The sequence below is a fragment of the Balaenoptera acutorostrata genome, chromosome 2, assembly GCF_949987535.1.
Source record: "Balaenoptera acutorostrata chromosome 2, mBalAcu1.1, whole genome shotgun sequence".
NCBI classification, from domain to species: Eukaryota; Metazoa; Chordata; class Mammalia; order Artiodactyla; family Balaenopteridae; genus Balaenoptera; species Balaenoptera acutorostrata.
The window spans coordinates 167025854-167051689 of NC_080065.1; the positions used below are offsets into that span (position 1 = coordinate 167025854).

The 25836-nt window shown below is 36.1% G+C and overlaps 1 protein-coding gene across 7 annotated transcripts in view; it reads right to left on the bottom strand.

Annotated features, from left to right (window-relative positions):
• Positions 1-25836, bottom strand: part of CNOT6 (CCR4-NOT transcription complex subunit 6) — a 71849-nt gene that overhangs the window by 33993 nt on the left and 12020 nt on the right. For 4 of the 7 annotated variants that reach the window (XM_007169835.2, XM_007169833.3, XM_007169834.3 and 1 more), the window contains exons 2-3: positions 24505-24618; positions 661-847 (exon numbers count right to left, since the gene is read on the bottom strand). In XM_007169835.2, coding sequence (XP_007169897.1) covers positions 661-847; positions 24505-24616 — 299 coding nt within the window. In that variant the 5' untranslated portion in view covers positions 24617-24618. Of the gene's footprint in view, positions 1-660; positions 848-1605; positions 1661-24504; positions 24619-25836 lie in introns of all 7 variants that reach the window. The other 3 variants (XM_057540976.1, XM_057540974.1, XM_057540975.1) reach the window with 2 other exon arrangements.

Below are 25836 nucleotides of genomic sequence, written 5' to 3' on the forward strand. Positions count from 1 at the left end.
TCTCAGCCTTAGTTGGGTCATTATCATAGCAACTTCACGGATGAAGAAACACTCCACAAGGTTGTAAGGCTTGCCCAAAATCACACAACTTGTAAATGACTGAGTCAGGTTTCTAACCTGAACTCTGTGTGACTCCACATCCTATCCACCTCCTATAGTCCACACTATAGGCCCCCATAATCAATCACTGATTCTAGCTTCTTTCAAGTCCTGGCTTTGTTACTATCATGCATACAAGCCCTGGGATGGCCAAAATGGGATCATTAATTGGCAATGGCTTCCTGGATCCCATATTAAGGATGGTATAGGGCCCCAGAATTTAGTGGGGGAAAAGCATCTGAACTGTCTGTCACAGATGAGTGCATAAATGGGATAACACAAGTGCCTTCTATTTGTTTGCCCCACTTTGTCCAAAATATTTGTTTCAAAAATAAAGTATATTACACAAAACAGCAATAAAATAAATTTTAGGCAATGGATCTATTAGCTGACATTCAATTTTCCCAGAAAACTTTACCTGAAGAACATAGTCATGTTTAACTATGTTCAAATATCATTAAATTGACAATGTCATTTCCCAACAAAGTGGTGTTTCCTAACAATATAATAATATATTCTTTTAGGGGGTATATAGCTATGTACTAAGTTGAATCTGTATACCTGAGTGATACCATGTTTCCGAGTTCTGCCGGTAAACTCCGGATTTTATTAGAGGACAGGTCCAGATACACCAGATTGTGAAGCTTGGCAATGTCTGAAGGAATGCGGGACAGGGAATTGTCACTTAGATACAAAGCTGTCAAGTGAGTTAGTGACCACAAAGATGAGCTTAAGCTTCTTACTTTTCCTGTAAAAGAAGAAAAAAATGGGGTAAGAATTATATAGTGTTCTATACCAAACGTAAAATAGATAGCTAGTGGGAAGAAGCTGCATAGCACAGGGAGATCAGCTTGGTGCTTTGCATCCACCTAGAGGGGTGGGATAGGGAAGATAGGAGGGAGACGCAAGAGGGAGGAGATATGGGGATATATGTGTATGTATAGCTGATTCACTTTGTTATACAGCAGAAACTAACACACCATTGTAAAGCAATTATACTCCAATAAAGATGTTTAAAAAAAAAGAATTATATAGTGTTCTCTACAGTTTGGTCCCTGGATTAAGTAACATTTTAGATATTTTATTGAGTAATAATTTTTTTTTAATAAATTTATTTATTTTTGGCTGTGTTGGGTCTTCGTTGCTGCACATGGGCTCTCTCTAGTTGTGGCGAGTGGGGGCTACTCTTCATTGTGCTGTGTGGGCTTCTCATTGTGGTGGTTTCTCTTGTTGCAGAGCACAGGCTCTAGGCGCGCAGGCTTCAGTAGTGGAGAGGGGGCTTCAGTAGTTGCGGCTTGCGGGCTCTAGAGCGCAGGCTCAGTAGTTGTGGCGCACAGACTTAGTTGCTCCACAGCATGTGGGATCTTCCTGGACCAGGACTCAACCCGTATCCCCTGCATTTGCAGGTGGATTCTTAACCACTGCCGCCACCAGGGAAGTCCCATATTGAGTAATAATTTATCACACAAAAAATTGTGAGAAAGGGGTCAATAGTAGAAACCTTACCGATTCTAGAACAATTCACTGCTATGATTAAGTTATAAACTCTCCACTTGGCAGACTAAAAAAAAAAAAAACCCATTTAAGGCAATATATCAATATTTAGATTCCACTGTTATTTTTAAGAATACAATAGTTAAGACTTTATCCTTTAAATTAGCCTCAGCTATGACAAGAAAAAGCATGAATAATTTATAGTAATGATAAGTCCAATATTTCAACATGATTTGGACTTATACAAAAAAAAAATCAAATCTAGTATCTCAGAGGCTATTCATATCTATACTCCAGAAAACAAGAATTTTGCCTAAATACAGAAGGTACATGAGATATTCTCAGCTTAGCAAACTTTTAAAACCAAGAGTACCAAAGTAATAATTTCATCAATAATCATGTAATTAGACAAATCTGTACTGTATAATTAAAAGGAAAAATACCTGCACAGAAGCATTTCAGATATTAAGTCATAACTATACATAATCAAACAGTAACAGACACAGGATTCAAGAGTCAAAAGTAGTGACTAGAAACAGAATAATTTCTTTCAATGCAATATTAAATCTGTACTTTGGCAGTTCTTGATAAGATGACAACTGTTTCTAAATTCACCTAAGAATTTTCCCCATAATATCTTTAATAGTGCAGGTTATAGTCTGAGAGAGAATGAAACAAATGTATGTAATGAAAATATAAGTCTTTGAAAACTGATTTTCTATTGGCTGAAAAAGCAGTCTAGAGACTTCTAATCAAAATGGAATAACAGGGACCAAATTTACTACCCCACCTGAACAATTATAAAACCAGACAATATACATGAATCAACAAATATCAGAGATCAGACACCAATCAGCACAGGAGAGTGATCCCTGAAGGATGGAAAACAAACAAGACAGGCCAACAGCAGCACAGGGAGGGGATTCCAGGGAAAGAACACTGATCTCCCACAAGTTCAGGACACAGAGCAAATGTCCAGGGAAGCCAGGATGACTAGAATTTACAAAGGCAGAGTACCAGAGAGGAGAGACATGAACAGAAAGGTCTGGAGATTTGAGGTTCCCCTCAAGCTGTCAACTGAGTACTGATCACCATATGCATGTGAGAAATTGCCTGACCCAAAGGGAAAAAACACCCAAAAGGAGTAAAGGTAACAACCCCTAGGTTCACACATCACCCAGGTTCACACATCACTCAATAAAGTAAAATTCACAATATCTGGCACCCAATTAAAAATTACTAGGTATGTAAAGCAACAGGAAAATATCCATAATGAAAAGTCAGTCAATTAAGACCAGTCCAGAAAAGATAATGATGATAAAATTAGTAGACAGACATTAAAAGTTACTTTAATTATATTCCATATGGTCAGAAGCTAGAAGGCTAAACATAGTAACTAGTGATACAAGATAGCACGCTCAAATTGAACTTCTAAAGTTGAACACCATGGTTAAGAGGAAATGGGGAATGACTGCTAATGTGTTGAGGGTTGCTTTTGAGGACAGTGAAAATGTTCTCAAATTGACTATGGTAACGGGTGCACAACTCCGTAAATATATAAAAACTACTGAATTTGCACCTTAAGTGGGTGAATTGTGTGAATTATACTGTTACCAAAAGAGAGGCAGACAGACACACACACACAGAGGTAGAAAAATTTCCACATTAATGCACTGAAGGAAAAAAGTCCTATCGACCTAGCAACCCAGAAAAAAACTTCCAAGAGTGATGGCAAATTGCAAGATGAAAAGAGCTATGGAGATGGATGGTAGTGATGGATGCACAACATTATGAATGTATCTGATAAAAAAACCTTCCCACAAAGAATATTCTAGAACCAGAAGAGTTCATTGGCAAATACTACCAAACATTTAAGGAAGAATTAATATCAATTCTACACAAATTCATCCAGAAAACTGAAGAGGACACTTCCCAACTCATTCTATAAGGTCATCATCATCCTGACACCAAAACCAGACAAAACTAGTACAAGAAAACTACAAAATGACATCCTCATGAACATAAATGTAATCTGACAAAACAGATCCAACAATATATTAAAAGGATAATGACCAAGTAAGATTTGTGCCAGAAAAATGCTAGGTTTGTTGAACATTCAAAAAATATAATTTAAAAAATGTTTTCTCAGAAAAGAAAATCATCTAAATAAATGCAGGAAGAGCGTTTGACAAAATCAGCATCCATTCCTGATTTTTAAAAATCTCTCATACCAGCTGATTTTTCAGCAGAAACTCTACAGGCCAGAGGGGAGTGGCACAATATATTTAAAGTAATGAAAGGGAAAAACCTGCAACCAAGAATATTCTACCCAGCAAGGCTCTCATTCAAATTTGGAGAAATCAAAAGCTTTACAGACAAGCAAAAGCTAAGCTTTACAACAAACCAGCTTTACAACAAATGTTAAGAGAGCTTCTCTAGGTGAAAAATAAAAGACCACAACTAGAAAGAAAGTTATAAAAATGAAAAAGCTCACCAGTAAAGGCAAGCATACACTAAAAGTAGGAAATCATACACACACACAATCCTAGTAGGGAGGCTAAAAAACAAAAAGTAGTAAAATCACTATGTCCACAATAAGCAGTTAACAGATATGCAAAAAACTAAGATGTAAAATGTGATCTCAAAAATAGTAATTGTAAGGGGAGGAGAGTGAAAATGCAGGGTTTTTAGAATGCATATACACTGCTATACAAACCTCATGGTAACCACAAACCAAGTATCTATAATAGATATACACACAAAAAAGAAAAAGGAATCCAAACATAACACTAAAGACAGTCATCAAATCACAAGAGAACAAAAGAAGAAAAGGGAAAAAAGACCTAAAAAACCAAATCTAAAACAATTAACAAAATGGCAAAAAGAATATACATATCAATAATTACCTTAAACGTAAATAGACTAAATGCTCCAACCAAAAGACACAGAGTAGCTGAATGGATGCAAAAACAATACCCTATATATGCTACCTACAAAACACTCACTTCAGAGCTAAAGACACACACAAAGTGAGTGAATGGAAAAAAGGAATTCTACCCAAATGGAAACCAAAAGAAAGCCAGAGTAGCAATACTTATATCAGACAAAACAGACTTTAAAATAAACATTGTTACAAAAGACCAAGAAGGACACTACATCAGGACCAAAGGATCAATCCAGGAAGAAGATATAACAACTGTAAATATATACATACCCAACATAGAAGCACCTAAATATATAAGGCAAATATTAACATACATAAAAGGAGAAATCAACAATAACACAATAATAGTAGGGGACTTAACACCCCACTTACATCAACGGACAAGTCATCAGAGAGAAAATCAATAAGGAAACAGAGACCTTAAATGACACATTAGACAAAATAGACTTAATTGATAAATATACAGAGCATTCCATCCAAAAGCAGCAGAATAAACATTCTTTTCAAGTGCACATGGAACATTCTCCAAGACAGATCACAGGCTAGGCCACAAAACAAGCCTCGGTAAATTTAAGAAAATTGAAATCATATCAAGCATCTTTTCTGACCACAATGCTACGAGACCAGAAATCAACTACAAGGAAAAAAAATGCAAAAAACACAAACAATATGCTATTAAACAGTCAATGCACCACTGAAGAAATCAAAGAGGAAATCAAAAAAACCTAGAGACAAGTGAAAATGAAAATGAAGCTGAAAACACAATGATCCAAAACCTATGGGACACAGCAAAAGCAGTTCTAAGAGGGAAATTTATAGTGATACAAGCTAACCTCAGGAAACAAGAAAAATCTCAAATAAACAACCTAACCTTACACCTAAAGCAACTAGAGAAAGAACAAACAAAACCCAAAGTTAGTAGAAGGAAAGAAATCATGAAGATCAGAGCAGAAATAAATGAAATGGAGACTAAAAAAATAATAAAGATCAATAAAACTAAAAGTTGGTTCTTTGAAAAGATAAACAAAATTGATAAACCTTTAGCCAGACTCATCAAGAAAGAAGGGGAGAAGGCCCAAATCAATAAAATCAGAAATGAAAAAAGGAGAAGTTACAACCGATACCACAGTACCACAGAAATACAAAGGATCATAAGAGACTACTATGAACAACTATATACCAATAAAATGGACAATCTATAAGAAATGGACAAATTCTTAGAAAGGTATAATCTCCCAAGAATGAACCAGGAAGAAATAGAAAACATGAACAGACCAATTACCAGTATTGATTTTGAATCAATAATTTTAAAACTCCCAACAAACAAAGTCCAGGACCAGATGGCTTCACTGGTGAATTCTACTAAATTTTTAGAGAAGAGTTAACATCTAACCTTCTAAAACTATTCCAAAAAATTATAGAGGAAGGAACATTTTTAATCTCGTTCTATGAGGCCAGAATCACCCTGATACCAAAATCAGACAAAGATATAACAAAAAAAAGAAAATTACAGGCCAATATCACTGATGAACACAGATACAAAAATCCTCAACAGAATAATAGCAAACTGAATCCAACAACACATTAAAAGGATCATACACCATGATCAAGTGGGATTTATCCCAGGGATGCAAGGATTTTTCAATATCCACAAACCCATCAATGGGATACACCACATTAACAAATTGAAGAATAAAAACCATAAGATCATCTCAATAGATACAGAAAACACTTCTGAAAAAAACCAACATACATTTATGATAAAAAACTCTCCAGAGATTGTGGATATAGAGGGAACTTACCTCAACACAATAAAGGTCATATATGACAAACCCACAGCTAGCATCATACTCAATTGTGAAAAGCTGAAAGCATTCCCTCTAAGATCAGGAACAAGACAAGGATGCCCACTCTTGCCACTTTTATTCAACATAGTTTGGAAGTCTTAGCCACAGCAATCAGACGAGAAATAAAAGGAACCAAATTAGAAAGGAAGAAGTAAAACTGTCACTGCTTGCAGATGACATGATACTATACATAGAAAATCCTAAGGATGCCACCAGAAAACTACTAGAGCTCATCAATGAATTCAGTAAAGTTGCAGGACACAAAATTAATATACAGAAATCTGTTGCATTTCTATACACTAACAACAAACTACCAGAAAGAAATGAAAGAAACAAAGTCATTTTGCATCACATCAAAAAGAATAAAATACCTAGGAATAAACCTACCTAAAGAGGCAAAAGACCTGTACTCCAAACAACTATTAGACCCTGATGAAAGAAAATGAAGATGACAAAAACAGATGGAAAGATATATCATGTTCTTGGATTGGAAGAATCAATAATGTTAAAATGACCATACTATCCAAGGCAATCTACAGATTCAATGCAATCCCTATCAAATTACCAATGGCATTTTTCACAGAACTAGAACAACAAATTTTAAATTTGTATCAAAACAGAAAAGACCCCGAACAGCCAAAACAATCTTGAGAAAGAAAACCAGAGTGGGAGGAATTATACCCCCTGACTTCAGACTATACTACAAGCTACAGTACTCAAAACAGTATGGTACTGGCACAAAAACAGACACATAGATCAGTGGAACAGGACAGAAAGCCCAGAAATAAACCTACACACTTATGGTCAATTAATCTATGACAAAGGAGGTAAGACTATACAACAGAGAAAAGATGATCTCTTCAAAAAGTGGTGTTGGGAAAACGGGACAGCTATATGTAAATGAGTGAAATTCTCTAACACCATGTACAAAAATAAACTCAAAATGGATTTAAGACCTAAATGTAAGACCAGACACTAAAAAACTCCGAGAGGAAAACATAGGCAGAACAATCTTTGACATAAATCGCAGCAATATTTTTTTGGGATCTGTCTCCTAAAGTAAAGGAAATAAAAGCAAAAATAAACAAATGCAACCTAATTAAACTTAAAAGCTTTTGCACTGCAAAGGAAACCATCAACAAAACAAAAAGACAACCTACTCAATGGGAGTAAATATTTGCAAATGATATGACCTATAAGGGATTAATATCCAACATATATAAAAAGCTCATATAACTCAATATCAAAAACAACCACCCTGATTAAAAAATGGGCAGAACTGATTAGTTTTCCAAAGAGGAAATGCAGATGGCCAACAGGCACAGGAAAAGATGCTCAACATCTCTTATCATTGGGAAATGCAAATCAAAACCACAATGAGATACCCCTCACACCTGTCAGAATGGCTATCACCAAAAAGAACACTAATAACAAATGTTGGTGAGGACGTAGAGGAAAGGGAACCCTCCTACACTGTTGGTGGGAACGTAAACTGGTGCAGCCACTGTGGAAAATAGTATGAGGTTTCTCAAAAAACTAAAAATAGAATTACCATATGACGCAGCAATTCCACTCTTTAAACACTAATTCCAAAAGATACATGCGTCTCAATGTTTATAGCAGCATTATTTGCAATTGCTAAGACATGGAAGCAACCTAAGTGTCCATCAACAGATGAATGGATAAAGATGTGGTATATAGATACAATGAAATACTACTCGGCCATAAAAAGGAATGAAATTTTGCCATTTGCAGCAACATGGATGGACTTGGAAGGCATTGTGCTAAGTGAATAAGTCAGACAGAGAAAGACAAATGTTGTATGATATCATTTATATGTGGAATCTAGAAAATATAACTAGTGAATATAACAAAAAGGAGGTACACACTCATAGATATAGAGAACAGCCTAGTAGTTACCAGTGGTGGGAGGGCGGGGGCGATATACGGGTGGGAGGTACAAACTACTGGGTGAAAGACAGGCCACAAGGATGTACTGTACAACACGGAGAATACAGCAAATATTCTATAATAACTGTAAATGGAGTGTAACCTCTAAAGATTGTATAAGAAATTTGAAAAAATTTTTTAATAAAATGAAACTTCTTGTACACTAAAAAAAAAAATTTTTAACTCTCAGTAAGCTAAGAATAGAGAGCTTCCTCAATCTTGATAAAGGGCATCTACAAAAAGCTTAGTGGTTAAGGGATAAATCCTTTCCCTAAGGTCAGAAACAAAGCAAGAATATCTACTCTCACCACTACCATTCAACATTATACCAGAGGTCCTAGCCATTCCAAGAAGACAAGAAAAATTAAAAACTGAAAAGGGAGAAGTAAAGCTCTTTATTTGCAAATACCAAATAATCTATTTAAAAATCCAATGGAATCTATAAAAATTCTACCAATATGTGAGTTTAGCAAAGCCGAAGAACGAAAGATCGATATACAAAAATACCATATTTCTGTATGCTAGCAATGAACAATCAGAAATTGAAATTTAAAAATCACAACATTTACAATTATTTACTGAATATCAAAATTATGAAACATTTAGGGGTAAATTTGACCAAAAAATGTGCAGAACCCGTGTGTACTAAGAACTACAAAACAATGCTGAGAGAAATGAAAGAAGTCCTAAGTAAGTGAAGAGAGATACAGTGTTCACAGATCAGAAGATTCAATATTGTTAAGACGTTAGATGTCCCCAAAGTGGTTTACAGAGTCAACACAATCCCAATGAAAATATCAACAAGTTTGAAACTGGCATTTTTAAAAATTCATATGAAAATTCAAAGGACTTAGAAAAGCCAAAGCAACTCTGAAAAAGAACAAAGCTAAAAGACCAACACTACCTGATTTCAGGACTAATTATATAAAGAACTCTCAAAACTCAATAAAAAGAAAACAACCTGAAACAGGTAAATGATGTGAACAGACACTTCACCAAAGACGACATAGAGATGGCAAATAATCACATGAAAAGATGCTCAACATGAGTAGTCATTCGGGAAATGCAAATTAAAACCACAATGAGATACCACTGCACACCCAGAAGAATGGCTGAAATTAAAAAGACTTGCCTTGGGGCTTCCCTGGTGACGCAGTGGTTGAGAATCTGCCTGCCAATGCAGGGGACACGGGTTCGAGCCCTGGCCTGGGAAGATCCCACATGCCGCAGAGCAACTAGGCCCGTGAGCCACAACTACTGAGCGTGCGCATCTGGAGCCTGTGCTCCGCAACAAGAGAGGCCACAATAGTGAGAGGCCCGCGCACCGCGATGAAGAGTGGCCCCCGCTTGCCACAACTAGAGAAAGCCCTCACACAGAAACGAAGATCCAACACAGCCATAAATAAATAAATAAATAAATAAATAAATAAATAAATAAATAAATAAAAAGACTTGCCTTGCCAAGCGTTGGTGAGGGTATGGATCAAAGACATGTAACAGGAATGTAAAATGAGACAACCTCTTTGCAAAACAGTCTGTCAGTATTTTTAAAAGTTAGACATACACCTATCATATGACCAGTTCCATTCTTAGGTATTTGCCCAAGAGAAACAAAGCTATGCCCACACAAAGACTTACACATAAAATGTTCACAGTAGCTTAATTTGTAATAGCCAAATACTAGAAATCATCCAAATATGTTCATCAACAAGTGAATGATAAACAAATGTTGGCATATCCAAATAATGGAATAATACTCGATAATAAAAAGAATGAACTACTGACCAACAAAAATGGGTAAATCTCAAATTAAGTAGATAAAAATAAAAGAGTACATACCTTATGACTTCACTTACATAAAAATTCTACAAAATGTAAAGTAATCTATGGTTATAGAAATCAGAACAGTGGTTGCCTGCATATCGGAGAGGGGATGAAGAAATGAGGGTGGCAGGGAAGGATGGACTACAAATTTAGGGGAATGATGGGTATGTTCATTCTTGAATGTGGTGATGGCTTCAAAGATGTACACGCAGATCAAAATACATCACATTACTCAATTATTACATGTCAACTATACCTCAATAAAGTTGTGTAATAAAATCTATCTTGATCTAAGAAGGTGTTTTTCCTTACTGTATAATAATTAAGAGTAGAATATGTGACACAGACTATTTGTAAACTCAATTTGATTTACTTAATTTTCAGGTCATAAAACTGAAACACACAGCTAATATTCAATATGAATAAAGCACTTAAAATATAATAAACTATTTACTGAGAGCCTACCACGTGTTTCAGCCCCCTACACTCAAGGTACTACTTAAGAAGAAAAGGTAAAAGGACTTGAGAAATGTATTTTTTTTTTAAATTTTTTTTCCCCCTACTTTATTTATTTATTTATTTATTTTGGCTGTGTTGGGTCTTCGGTTCGTGCGAGGGCTTTCTCCAGTTGCGGCAAGCGGGGGCCACTCTTCATTGCGGTGCGGGGACCGCTCTTCATCGCGGTGCGCGGGCCTTTCACTATCGCGGCCCCTCCCGTTGCGGGGCACAGGCTCCAGACGCACAGGCTCAGCAGCTGTGGCTCACGGGCCCAGCTGCTCCGCGGCATGTGGGATCTTCCCAGACCAGGGCTCGAACCCGTGTCCCCTGCATTAGCAGGCAGATTCCCAACCACTGCGCCACCAGGGAAGCCCGAGAAATGTATTTTTATACTTCAACTTAATTGGAAGGATATAAAATTCTCAAACAATACGGTAGACAAAAAGAAAACCAGAAAGTCTGTGAAGAAGGGAAGGGAAAAAAAAGTCAAGTATAAGGAATCATGTATAAATACATCAATCATACAGGGGTTGGAGAGAGAAGGGAAGGGAAGACTCAGATCTCTACCATACGCCAAAAAGAAAAATTCTGGAATAAATTTATAAACACCAAAACCCAGAAAAGAAATGGAAGAGAATATATCTAAGCATAACTCATATCCTAGAATCCAACAATGAAAGCACTGTCAGGTTTGAATTCATTAAAATTTAAAACCTCTACAGTTGACCTTTGAACAATGTGGAGGCTCCACACATAACCTGCAGTAAGTCCTCCGTATCTGCAGTTCTGCATCCTCGGATTCAACCAACCTTGGATCGTGTAGTACTACAGTGTGCATTTACTGGAAAAAACCTGCATATAAGAGAGCCTATGCAGTTCAAACCGGTAATTTCAAGGGTCAGCTGTATACGGTGGAGATGCCAACATGTTTGGCAGCCAAAGAGATAACATCCATTAACTCAGCCAACTTTCAGTGACTAGTATACTGGTGTGGGGACAGAATGGTAAATAAGACAAAGTTCCTACCCTCAGGATTTTTTATGTGAGCTCCATAATAAAAAATAAAACAAAAAGTATGGGCTTCCCTGGTGGCACAGTGGTTAAGAATCCACCTGCCAATGCAGGGGACATGGGTTTGACCCCTGGTCTGGGAAGATCCCACATGCCGTGGAGCAACTAAGCCTGTGCGCCACAACTACTGAGCTTGTGCTCTAGAGCCTGAGAGCCACAACTACTGAGCCTACGCGCCTAGAGCCTGTGCTCTGCAACAAGAGAAGCCACCGCAAATGAGAAGCCTGTGCACCGCAATGAAGAGTAGCCCCTGCTCGCCACAGCTAGAGAAAGCTGCGCGAAGCAACAGAGACCCAAGGCAGCCAAAAATAAATGAAAGAAATTTTTAAACAATAAAAAATAAAACATAAAACAAAAAATAAAGCAATCAGCAATAGGAAAATGAACAACAGATAAGAACAAGTAAATCAATCAATAAAAAACAAAGGATCAGTAATTTTAAAAAGTTCATTTCAGTAATGAAAGAGATGCAAATTTAAATAAAACACTTCTACCTATGCACGTAGCAAAATAAGAGGATTAATACCCAGTAATGACAAGGCTAAGAGGGAAACAGATGCACTCATGCATTATGGGAAAAATACAACCATATTTTAATCCTGTAGTAATAGCTACTAAAATTTTAAATCTGAATATTCTTTGCCCCACCACAATTCCACAATTAGAGGTTTACCTTATGAAAATGCTATTCAAGTATGCCAAGATATATACTGTTAGTAGTAGGGAAAAATTTGAAATAACACAAATGATCATTAATAGGGCATACTTAAATTTTGGATCACATATACAATGCAATTCTGCAGCCATTAAAGAGGATGCAGTAGAGCTATATACACTGGTACGGAAAGATGTTTTTTTAAAAAAAAGAAAGTAAGAAAAAAGCAAATTTCAAAGCATTATATTATAGTACTCCATTTTTGAAAAAATTTTGGTTTAAAAGATCAAAGGTTATAGAAGCAAAAGAATGTAACATACTGTAGAGAAAGATAAATCTCTACTGGTAGAACTAGGTAATCCAAGAAATTAAGGTTCCTAATTTTCTGGTAGAGGTCAATGAACAAGGAAGACAACTTTTGAGGTTCTGATGACATCTATTTACTTCTCCATAAACTGAACATATTCTTGAGCACTCAAAAATTTGCATTCAATTTTAAGCAGTTTAGTGACTTGAGAAAAGCTGGGATTATCCTGGTCTAGGTTAAGAGCCCTGTTTTGATAAGTAATTTCTTTCTAAAGTGCCCAGAATCCTTTATTGCTAAATATCAGGAGACAGAAAGAATCTAATTAGTGCTCCCTGAAATGAGAGGGGTGATTAGCAAACACTAAAGAGATTAGGTGTAATCAGGGTTACCTACAGAGACATCACTACCTCCACATTTGCAGATACAAAAAAACCCCGAAATCTTGACTAAATCTCTAAAACTCTGACATTGTAGAAGAAATAAGAATTACAGCTGATCTTCATTACTCCTGGATTCTGTATTTGCAATTTGCCCGCTCCCTCAAATTTATATGTAATTCCCAAATCAATTCTTACAACGATTTCACAGTCATTCACAAATATGCGCAGAATAGTAAAAATTGGAGTTGCTCAAGTTTCCAGCTGAGATCCAACAAGGCAACACTCCTTCTTCTTGTTGCAGCTCTCACAATGTAAACAAGTATCTTTTTCACTATTTAGTGCCACAGTTTTTGCATTTTTGTGCTTTCTGAGTGATTCTGATGAATAAAATGGCCCTCAAGTGTAGTGCTGAATGCAAGGCTGCGTGATGTGCCTTTAGATAAAGCTTCCTTCAGGCACAAGTTACACGGCTGCTGGCCATGAGCTTAATTTTAATGAGTGACAATATACATTAAACAAGGTGTCTTGAAATAGAAACACACAAAACAGCTTAAGTACTGATCAGCTGACAAAAATGTTACCACCAGAGGTTCATAGGAACCTAACTCTATTTCCTCTGGGAGTAATGGTTCAGTATTTGCTAACTCAGGTAGTTATATAGAACATAACTACAGCGAATAATGAGAATCAACTATAATTGGAAAAGGTGGTAATTTGAATTTTTCTGCAGTCACAACTCCTGATGAAGTTCAAGACTAGGATTTCAAGCTCCTAGCAAGGGAAACTGCAACCTCACAAAAGGAAGACTCTGTTTTAAGATTTGGAAAGAAACTAGATTAAATTACACAAAGGGTGCTAAGGAAAACATTTGGCAGATTAAATACAGCAATAATGCTTAGTTTAAAAATAGCAGCGTTGACAAGGGAGGAAATGAACTTAATGCACCAAGTGTTAAGTTCGTATGAGCTAACAAATGGAAGTTTCGATCCATAAAGGAAAACACAATTGCAAAGGTACATACACATCGTTGAAGTGTGGTGGGAAGGAATTCATGTCCTCATAGCAACAGAGAGATGCAGCTTGTACAAATTAAACAGATCTAATTTAAGTAAAAGATTATACCTGAAGGTAATAAGCCTAGAACCTGAGAATGGAAAGACTAAGGCCAAATATTTAGGAAGAAGACAAAAAGTGAGAGAAAGGGGAGAATGTTAGTTCAAAATAAAATGACCACCACAGTGTGATGTAGAAAAGAATGATGCATTCAAAGTCAGGGGACTTACATTTTACAGTTCTGTGCTCTACCACTAAGTAGCTCTACCACTTAATAACTGCCCTTAAGAAAAGAAGATGTTTTTTGCAAAGCTGAGTCACTAACATCTAAACTAGTTAATCTCCTTACACTTTTCTTAAAAACATAACATTTTTTAGATGAACATGCTTATTAAATAATACAGCACCATTAAAAAACAAAATTCTAGCATAACTACCATTATATCATTCATATTGTTAATATAAAAAATAAATAGGAATCAAAATGGACTGAACTATACATGCTTCTTCAATTTGATTTAATAAAAGAAAAAATGAAAAACTAATGGAACTATAGACCTTCAAACTTTTTTTTCTTTTTCTTTTGCTAAAAAAGATTTTCTAAAATCCCTCTAAGGTTAAGAGAAGTTCTAAAAAACATTAAAGGTTAGAGTCTTTATAGTTTTAACTGCATGTTTCACTTTTAAACTTGACTCCCTATAATAAAACAGAAAGAGATCATCGCTTTACATTTCTTCCCACCGAGTCATTACATTACTTCTGTCAAAATTACAAATGCATATACCATTTGACCTACTAATATATCAGCAGAAATACAAAATAACCTACAAGGTTATTCACTACAACACTGTTTGTCACAGACTGACCATCAGTACTGTATCACTGAAATAAATTACAGTACACATGTGATAGAATATTATGGAGCTTAAAACATACAGGAAAGCTATCTATATACTTATTTAGAAATCGCTCCAAAACATGTTACATTAAAAAAAGGAGCACAGTGCAGAAATATGTATATAATATACTACCTTTTGAATTAAAAATAAGGTATGGAATAAGAATCTATTTTGTATATGCACAGAAGGACTCCAAAGGGATGCAAAAGAAATTAATAAAGCTGTATGTGAATGGCCACATGCCTGTGCATGCTAGGAGGTATAACAGGGGAATGAGAGACTTCCACTGTATACTTTTTTATATTCTCACATGTCCCCTCTTCCTGAGATGTGGTTAACTCTGCTTTCCCCTGACTAATATCATTAACTCAGGAGTCAGCTATTCTAAGGATGCTTTCCATGATTCCCCCTGGTTCAGACAATCTTAAAGATGATAAATGGTTCAAGCTTTCTCCCTGTATTTATCATGGTTTGATAATTACCTTATTGTGGGAATTTCCTCCTATAGCCTGCTGGATTCGTGAAATCTTATGTCCCATCAGAAGTTTCAGAATAAATGAATGAATGACATGTAAGTGACTCTAATGAGTTCATGATGGCCTTCAGAGCCACCATTCAGTACCTGTTGCCTCTACTTGGGTTTCCCTCCTCCCCTGTTTACCCACCCCCACTATGAACTTCCATATAGCAGACACCAGGGTTGTCCAGGGGGTGAGCAGATACACAAGCTGATAACATAATGAAAGCTACCTGACTCTGGAGCTACACTTCTCACATTACCAAAACAAAGCCAAATATAATATTTAAATTTCTTTTTAAATCAGAAGTATTTGATCCAGAATTTGAGAGACATGGTCTATCACTCTCCAATGGAAAAACAGTAAGTGTGAATACAGGTTACTTTCATGATAAACTCAAGCTTTCAAAATGTTGGAAAATGTCACAAAGTAGAAAAGACTAATATGCAGCCTACAGCCAGGGCACCTGATTCAAAGATCATTTAATGACTACCAAGGAGTCCAGACCCAAGCCCCTATTTCCTGGAAGGTTCCTGGATGTGGCTCTGGTTAGTACATTCTCCTTGCCCTACACTGCTATTTCAAGAGGCTGGAACAAGTAGTTGTTCTGGGATACAGATGTATCTCAAAAACAGGTAACCAGTGTTTCCCCCATACAATGAAAAAACAATAAGACCACCACCAAATGAGGAACCTGAGAGTTGTTTGGTATCTGCAGATTCTTTAAGCAGAATTTTCAAATCTGTGCACATCTAGATTTCAGTTTCCTATAACAAGAGAGTAATTTGTTGTTGACCAATCATCCCACTGGGGGGAAAGAAAAACTAGGTAAAAATAGAGGAAAACCCCCCCCCAAAAATGAGCTCAAAAGCAATGGAGGACTACAGAGGCAGCAAAGACATGAGAGACAAAGAACCTGGAGGAAAGGGAAGCAAATAGAAGTAATGAGCGAGACACATCCCACCACATTACTTCTGGAAGAATATGTTAAATCACAAGCAGCAGAAGCAAGTAGATGAGGTGAAAGCTGGGGCTGAAAGGCTGAGGTGTTGAGCACAACTTTAAGTCCTCTTACACATTTGGGAAGACAAAATGGGAACTGAAGAACCACCAAAGAATTAGACTCTGTTAACCATCAAGATTCCAGTTGGCATCTATAAATGAAATAGGGGTGACCCTGAAGTAAGTCAACTCTTACAACCACTAAACACCAGGCTTAAATGAGATGAATGAATCCCTGATTAGATTAAGGTCACCCACCCATTCCTATCACAACTGCCTGACAAACACAGAAGCAAATTCACTCCTAAGAAAGAGAATACCATCCAGACCATCAAATTATTCTACCAATTCATATATAATTGCTAGTATTTAATAAAAATTACCAGACCAAGGGAGTGAAAAACAGAAGAAAAAGAGAAACAACAAAACAGAACCCCCAGGAGATTCAGATACTGGAGTTACCAAACACAATTTTTTTTTTTTTAAAAATTGATAGACTTACATTTTCAGCAAGATAGAGTAATATGGACTGGATTTACCCTCCCCCCAAAACAACGAAAAAACCGGACAAATAAATGAAAAACTGAGTTTCGGACACTGGACAACAGGCAGCACAGGACAGTGATCGTTGATAGATGGGGAACAAACAAGGTGAGCCCTTAAGACTGTTCGAGTTTACTGCTACAGTTTCCAGAAAGTAATGCAGGGAGACAGAAACCAGGTGGAGTCTGCCGATATTATTTAAGTTGAGGAGATAAAGCTGTGAGTCCAAAGATGCCAAGGTGGCTACAGTTCACGGGGCAGAGGGCCAGAAAGGAGAGACTAAACAGACAGAAAGCTCTGGAGATCAGAAGAGAATACTCCCATCCACCCACCCACCCAGCCACACTATCACAACTGGGAGGAATTTAGTGCAATTCAGTAATGAGTGCAAAGTGTCCACAGTAAGTCTGAAAGTAGTCTGGGCCCCAGAGATTCTCCAAACTGACCAGCCAAGGCCCCACACTGGAAAAAAAAGCTCCAAAAATGGAAATAAAATTAAATAGGACAGGTATAAAAAGAGAAGAAGGGAAAAAAAGGTCCAGATAAAAATGAGAGACGGGAACAGAACCAGAAAGTTTCAGAAAACAATTTCCCACATTGCGAACACTCTGCAAACAAACAAAACACAGAAGAGGGAGCTCGGAAGTTAGAAAAAGTATCCTGAATCACAACTAGAAGTTCAGAAAAACTAAATTTAAATAAAAATGAACAACAGAAAAGTTTTAAGGTCAAATCCCATAAAAGTAGTTACATATTTTTAAAAGATAGTATAAGAAAAAAGAGTGTAAGGACTAGAATAACTCCCTATAGACAACAAAAACATAACACAAACACACCCCAAAAACTATCACCTACAATTTCAAAATGAGCTGAAAGGTATTAAGAAATGATAAAGCAATAAAAGAACATAAATTAGATTTAGAAAAACTCAGTAAAGGAAAACTACACTACAAAGAACTTAATAATGAATAACCACACAAGAGAACACTTTTAGAAAAGAGAAAAATTGTTTTAAATCACGAAGGAAAAAATAAGAAAGGATTAAAAAACCAATCACTTTCTTATATACCAGAGATAAACAAATGGAATTTGACATTAAAAACACAATACCATTAGCACCTCCCAAAATGAAATATTTAGTTATAAATCTAACAAAATATGCACATGCTCTGTATGAGGAAAACTGTACAACTCTGATGAAAGCTATCAAAGAACTAAATAAATGTAAAGATATTCCATGTTCCTGAATAGGAAGACTCAACTTTGTCAAAATGTCAGCTCTTCTCAACTATCTATAGATTCAATGCCATCTCAACTAAATGCCCAGCAAGTTATTTTGTGGATACTGACAAACTAATTCTAAAGTTTATATAGGAAGGAAAAAGATACAGAATAGCCAACACAAAATTGAAGGAGAGAACAAAATTTGGATGCTATCTGACTTCAAGACTTACCATAAAGTTACAGTAATCAAGACTGTGGTATTGGCAAAAGAACACATAAATAGATCTATGAAACAGAGCCCAGAAATAGACCCACATAAATACAATCAACTGATCTTTGACAAAGGAGCAAAGGCAATACCATGGAGAAAACTCATTTCAACAAATGGTGCTGGAACAACCAGACATCCACAAGCCAAAAAAAAAAATAATCTAACCTTACACTCTTCATAAAAATTAACTCAAAATAGATCATACAACTAAACATAAAACACAAAACCATAAAACTCCTAGAAGATAACACAGGAGAAAATCTACATGATTTGAGTTTGCAATGACTTTAAAAACACCACCAAAAGCACAATCTGTGAAAGAAATAATTAATAAACTGGACTTTATTAAAATTAATAACTTCTGCTCTATGAAAGACACTTAAGAGAATGAGAAGACAAGCCACAGACTGGGAGAAAACACTTGCAAAGACATAGCTGATAAGGAACCGTTATCTAACTTATACAAAGAACTCTTAAAACAAGAAAACAAACAACCCAATTAAAAAATGGGCAAAAGACCTGAACAGACACTTCACCAAAGAAGATATGCACACAGTAAATAAGCATATGAAAAGATGCTCTTAATCATATGTCATCAGGGAAATAAAAATTAAAATAACATGAGATACCACTACACATACCCATTAGAATGGGCAAAATCCAGAACAATAACAATGTCAAATGCTGGAGAGGTTGTAGAGCAATAGGAACTCTCATTCATTGCTAGTGGAAATGCAAAACGATACAGCCATTTTGGAAGACAGTTTGGCAGGGTTTTTTTTTTACAAAATTAAACATATTCTCACCATATGATCCAGCAATCGTGCTCCTTGGCATTTACCCAGGAGTTGAAAACTTACATCCACACAAAAACCTGCATGTGGACATTTATAGCAGCTTTATTCATAATTGCTGAAACTTGGAAGTAACCAAGATATCCTTCAGTAGGTGAATGGATAAACTGCGATACATCTAGACAACGGAATATTACTTAGCACTAAAAAGAAATGAACTATCAAGCCATGAAAAGACATGGAGGAACTTAAACGCACATTACTAAGTCAAAGAACCCAATCTAAAAAGTCTACATACTGTTTGATTCCAAGGATGTGGCATTCTGGAAAAGGCAAAACTATGGAGACAGTAAAAAGATCAGTGGTTGCCAGGGGTTCAGGGGGAGCAAAGTAGGAAAGAACAGGCAGAGCACAGAGGATTTTTAGGGCAGTGAAACTACTCTGTATGATATGAGAATGGTGGATACGTGTCATTATACATTTGTCTAAACCCCAAAATGTACAACACCAAGAGCGAACCCTAATGTAAACTATGAACTTTGGATGATAGTGACGTGTCAATGTAGGTTCATGGATTGTAACAGATGCACCACTCTGGGGGGGGATGTTGACAGTGGAGGGGTCATGAACTGTACTTTATGTCAAAGGTGCCTGTGAACCGAAAACTGCTCTAAAAAATAGTCTAGTAAAAAAAAAATAAAAAATCAGCAGTTGCTAGGGGCTGAAAGTGGGGGGAGGGTCTGCCTACAATGGAGCAAGGGGAAGTTTTCTGGGGGGATGAAACCATTCTATATTGTAATTGTGATGGTGGTTACACGACTGTCTGTCTGTACTTGTAAAAGAATGGTACAACAGTAAGGGACTGAACTTACTGTACTTTATTTTTAAAAGTGGTTCTGAGACAAATATGGAAATACTCAAATTCAGAGAATAAATCTCTCTGAAAGAAAAATTAAAGCAAGGGATCAGAACAAATACTAAAATTATAATCCAAGGAAACTTTCCTGAAATTAAAAGAGAAAATATTCAAACTACACATTGAAAGAGCATATTATACCTGAGAATATCAAGGCAGAACAACCTATACCAAAATATATTCAAGTAAAATTACTGATTTTAAGGGGAAAAAATCCTTTGGGCAAATAACTAATAATGAAAAAAAATTAGACTGTCATCAAGCCTACAGCAAAACTGGAGTGACATATTTAAGACACTTAAGGAAAGAATTCACATTTCCTTATTCCCAAGGAATTTCATTAAACCAAACTAACTCTCAAATATAAACTCTCAAATGAGTTTCTTGCAAGTTGTTATCAACTTGCAAGAAACTCAGAATATTGTTCCCATGAGCCCTTTCTAAGGAAACATCTAGAGAACAAGCTTCCAGAAAACCAAAATAGGAGGTACTGAATATAGTTACTTGCAAAACTAATTCTAAATAGGAGGGTTTATGCAAGTTAAATGGGAAAGCTGATAGTATGTAATGGCTACATACTATGACAATGTAGACTGAGTGCACCTATTTAATTGGGGGGGATAAAACTCATATTACTGGTGGTATTTTTAGTTCTATTATTGTAAGATTATTATGTGTGTAATATGGGATAAAGCAATTAAGTAATTATGGGATACTCAAACTCCAGCATCCCATGACCCTGAGAACTAGGACTCTCAGTATGAAAGAAGATATAGATGTAATTATAAAAAAGGTTAGTTAAAACTCCTGTTATTCTGAATTTGAGTCAAAAATAGTATATTTTCTTAAGATATTTTAATTTTAAATATACAAATATATTTTATAGCTTTAAAGATATTTTATCATAAAAGTACGTATATATTTTTTATCACATCTTTCATCATAAATGTATATAACCACATACATATATGTCAAATTTCCTAGCACAGTCCAGTGAAAAGACCTACAAACAATGACCAACCCAGTAGCAACGAGCACTCCTAGCACTAGGTATTATGGTCTTGAAATAGCATTTCCAAGTAAAACAACCAATTCTTCCTTGGGAAAAAATGACATACTTCATGTTTGAGGCAGGAAATACAAGATGAGGCAAGAAAATCTTGCCATTTAATCTTTCCAGATAGCAAGGAAACCACCAAAGACAACTAAGGTTATGTCAAAGAACCCAGAAGTCATTTAAAGAATCTCTCCCATTTGCCAACAACAGGACAATTTTAAGCAACAAAGTAAGAGTAATCATGACAACTCATGGCATATGTTTGAAACCAAATATACTAGTTAATAATGATACTTTAAAAATCTAACTGGTCACCCTCAAAGGACAATAGTTTATCCTGAAAACCAGTAAATAAAAGGAAAGAAATAAGCATTCTTTTCTGCCTTTCCTATACAAATTGTACCTTGAGTAATCAATTAGTAAATGAGGGAGTAAATCAACAATACTCCAATATAAAATAAAAATTAAATTTTAAAAAAATGAAGGAAAGTATCTCTTTACAGATGCAGCTCACTTAATTTAAAAAAAGACAGAATATCGCTATTTTGCAACCCTCAAAGAATTAATGGCTCTAGGCACTGCACTGAACATCAGTAGGAAAGGCGGCCTTTTTACCTTATGTGCCTGCTGAAGTAAAAGGACAATACCACATACACAACACAACCTTCAGTCCTGTCAAGGGTCTGAAATTCTGAGTCTGATCAAGCCTCTGCATCCTGCTGCCCATATGGATGAGAAACATGTTGAAATGCATGCAGCAAAATATAGACTGTGGAGTAACAACAGGTCAAACTGCTCAGGTTCAACAGATAAATTGTAAAGAAAAGGATGGAGGGGGAACATGTAAACTAAGACATATCAAATAAAAAAGGGGGAGACTAAACTAAAATGCTTAGGTGTACATAACTTGGTGTTAAAACTATAAGGAAACAAAAGAAGTGATTACTATAAAAGTCAGGGTAACAGTTACTTTTGGGGAGCAGGGAAGGACTTGTGATTGGCTATGGTGTGGAAGGGGTTCTGGGATAAGTGAAAAACTTCTAATTCTTGACCTGCGTATCATAAGGCTTCTGGCCTTATAATAATTCACTAATATATCTGTGTGGTTTTCTTGAGGATTTTTTTTTTTTTTGACCGCAGCACGCAGCTTTGTGGGGGGAATCTTCATTCCCCAACCAGGGACTGAACCCAGGCCCTCGGCAGTGAGAGCTCAGAGTCCTAACCACTGGACAGCCAGGGAATTCCCAGTTTTCTTTATCTCTGTTTCATTTTACAATAAACAAGGCTTTCTTTAAAAAGTAAATGATTAATAGTAATTTGGCTTATCTGGTTACCTCCAAATGGCACAAGGATCTAACCACCCATCTCCCTAGAACCAGAAGAGTATATTAGATTACTGCAGGTCCAGGATTCAATGACCTCAGATCCCTGGAACTTTGTATCACAGGATCTTAAGGAACTGATGCTAGAGCATATTCATGAAATAACTGTCTTAGCATGAAATGAATTCAGCCTTGAAAATTTCTACACACAGAAGTTTATGTATTAGGGATTGACTTAAGACAATAAAGTGGCCTTCCTGATAGTGGCTTTGTTAATTATAAGGTCTTGTTCCACAGACCTATTCAATCAATAGTTTATCCTCCATGATACTTGGTAAAGATAAGACTTTGTTAAGAATGTTACTTTAGAGGAATCTTTCCTCTTCCTTCCTATCTTGTACACAGATTTCTTCCCAAAGTTTAGAGTAAGCAGAGAACAGTGACTCAAAATTGCCAAGGAGTTGCCAACATGAGGTAGAGGGAGGAGAGAGTGAAGAATCCCCTTAACCTCAGATATACAATCTCACTGACCTAAGTGAGCACTTTCTAGATTACCCAAACTTTCTAGAAGCAAAGGACTTGTAATTCAAAAACGGCTAATACAGACTGAAAAAAAGAAAAATATAGTTAAATACCAATCTGGCAGAAATTAAAAGGGGAAGTTGGAGTGGTGACCGCCTGTGCTTCAAAGGCTCCCCTGACACAGAAAATCAAATTTGACAGGAGAGGCAAAAGAAGAGAGAAATTTCACTCTCCATCACACCATACCAGCTCTCCAAAAATCGAAGAGGGAGAAAAGGAGAGACCCATGTGGGCACCGACCTCTACTATGGCTGCAGAGGAGGGTGTTTAGGTTTACTCAATAGATTAATCAGAACTCTTGAGCTGACAAGGGAGAAATACTATCATCATTACTTCCTTTTTGCTTTCTGTATAGCACCCTTCTGCTTAGACTTGGCAGTTATATTTTGTCTATTAGTTATTTACACTGGTATATTCCCTTCTTCTCACTCCCTAGTATGCCATAAGCTTCAGAATGAAAGGGAATATGTTTTTTTCATCTATATATTTTCCATATGCTTAGTATAGCACCTGGCAAAATGTTTTACACATAGCATATACTCAGTATGTTTGCTGCATTAAATTAAAAAAAAAAAAATCAAGGGCAGTCAGGTGAAAGAAGAGAAAACTTGCTCTGTATTATTTCAGAAGGCAAAAACCAAGACAAACTAGAAGGAAAGTATGGGGAGGCCAACATGAACACAAACTTTCTTTAGCACTGGTTGCCTTGAGAAGTAATAATGTCCCTTTGCCACTTCTGAAGACTACATTAAAGGTAGAAGGGAACTTTGAGAGCTGCTCCAATCGCTTTTAAGATTTTGTTTCTGAATAAGGCTGTCCCCAGAGACTAAGACTGAAAAGCAAATGAAGAAAATAAGGAGAAACAAATCTATCCCAGAACCTATACTAGAACCGGCATTTCCCATCTCATTGGAAACCTGTAATTTGATAATGTAAAAGCTCTATCCTACTTTATTAGAGAATTAAGTATCAGAACAAACCTTTGTACACTAGGCATTTCACATGTGTTATTTTCATTCCATCCTTGATATTATTATCCCCATTTTATAAAAGGACACTGATAGTGAGAGAATAAGCAATGAATGGGTTTTGAACTTTGATTCAAACCATGTTCTTTCTACTGAACCTTCCAGCTTCTAAGATAAATTAGCACTGGTAAAATACAACACTGCTTTCCTTGCGTATTAGCATTAGAAAACAATTTTCTACCATATCTTAACTTCCATACCATAAATTTTTGCTTGCATGTCTTACCACTTATTTCAAGCTCCACCCAATGTGATTTCTTTCCATTTGCTGCTTCCTCAGAGGACATAATTGTGTACATCCTCCGAGGGTCAGGGGGCTCATATTTTTCTTTGGGCATGCCTGTTGAATTAAGAAAAGAAACCAATCAATACTCAGAAGAATCAAATAACTGAAAATAACATCTTTTTAAAAAGTAGACACCCATATTATATCTCTAAACACAATTTCCCACTAAAAGGAACTAGGAGCTCCTTGGAGAAATGGAGGATTTCAGGTCTGAGATCGGAAAAATACAAACAAGCCTGGACACTAAGAAAGATGCTGTGTCTGTGAAGGACACAGGAGCCAGCTTGTAGCGGTCCCACTGGCCACAGATATGACAATCTGAACATCAAAAGAAAGACTACGAGTCATTTCAAACTGCATGAATCCAAAACTTTAACAGGAAAAAAACAACAACAACAACAAAAAAATGCAGTCACCTGAAAATTGGAAAATAAAGGGAAAGAATCAAGCATTTATCCTGCATTTCTGGCAGAAACTAGATGAGGAAATGTTCTTAACAGAATTCTAGCTAATAAATGTAAAAAGAGTTACATAATTAGAAAAAACACTATTTCACAATCTCTAATGAAAAAATGGATGACCATCCATGGTTAATAAAAGCATTAGGTAAAAAAGTCCAATGAAAAAATTTTAAATAGATCGGGCTGTAAGACCTCAACCCAAGGATCGATCTCAGTATTAGGACAACTAGACTCAACATGCCAACACTATGTATGCTCTTGCCCCTTCATCCAAAAAATTAAAAGTAAAATTGAACCTGAATCAAATCAGCCTCTCTAGATCTGGTACCAGTTTACACTAAGTAAGGGAGACAGAGGAACATGTTAAAAATAACACGAGACACAACAATGTGAATATACTTAACACTACTGAACTGTACACTTAAAATGATTATTAAGATAGTAAATTTTGTTATAATTTTACCATGATTAAAAAATTTTTTCTTAATTTAAAATAATGCCACAAGAATACAGCCAGCCAGACACAGACCATGGAAAGTTCAACATGACAGAAGACCCAGTTTCTTCCACAAATGAATGACATGAAAAAGGGGGAGTAAGAGGAAGTTGATATTAAATGACTTAAGAGGCACAACAATCAAATGCAATGTATAGACCTTGTTTGGGTCTGATCTGACCAAATCAAGTGTAAAAAACATTTTTGAGAATTGGACAAATTTGAAGAAGAACTAAACCTAAGTTGATATTGGGACTATTGTTCATTTTGCTTGTGGTTATTTTTAAAATTCTTATTCTTATAGAAACATTCTGA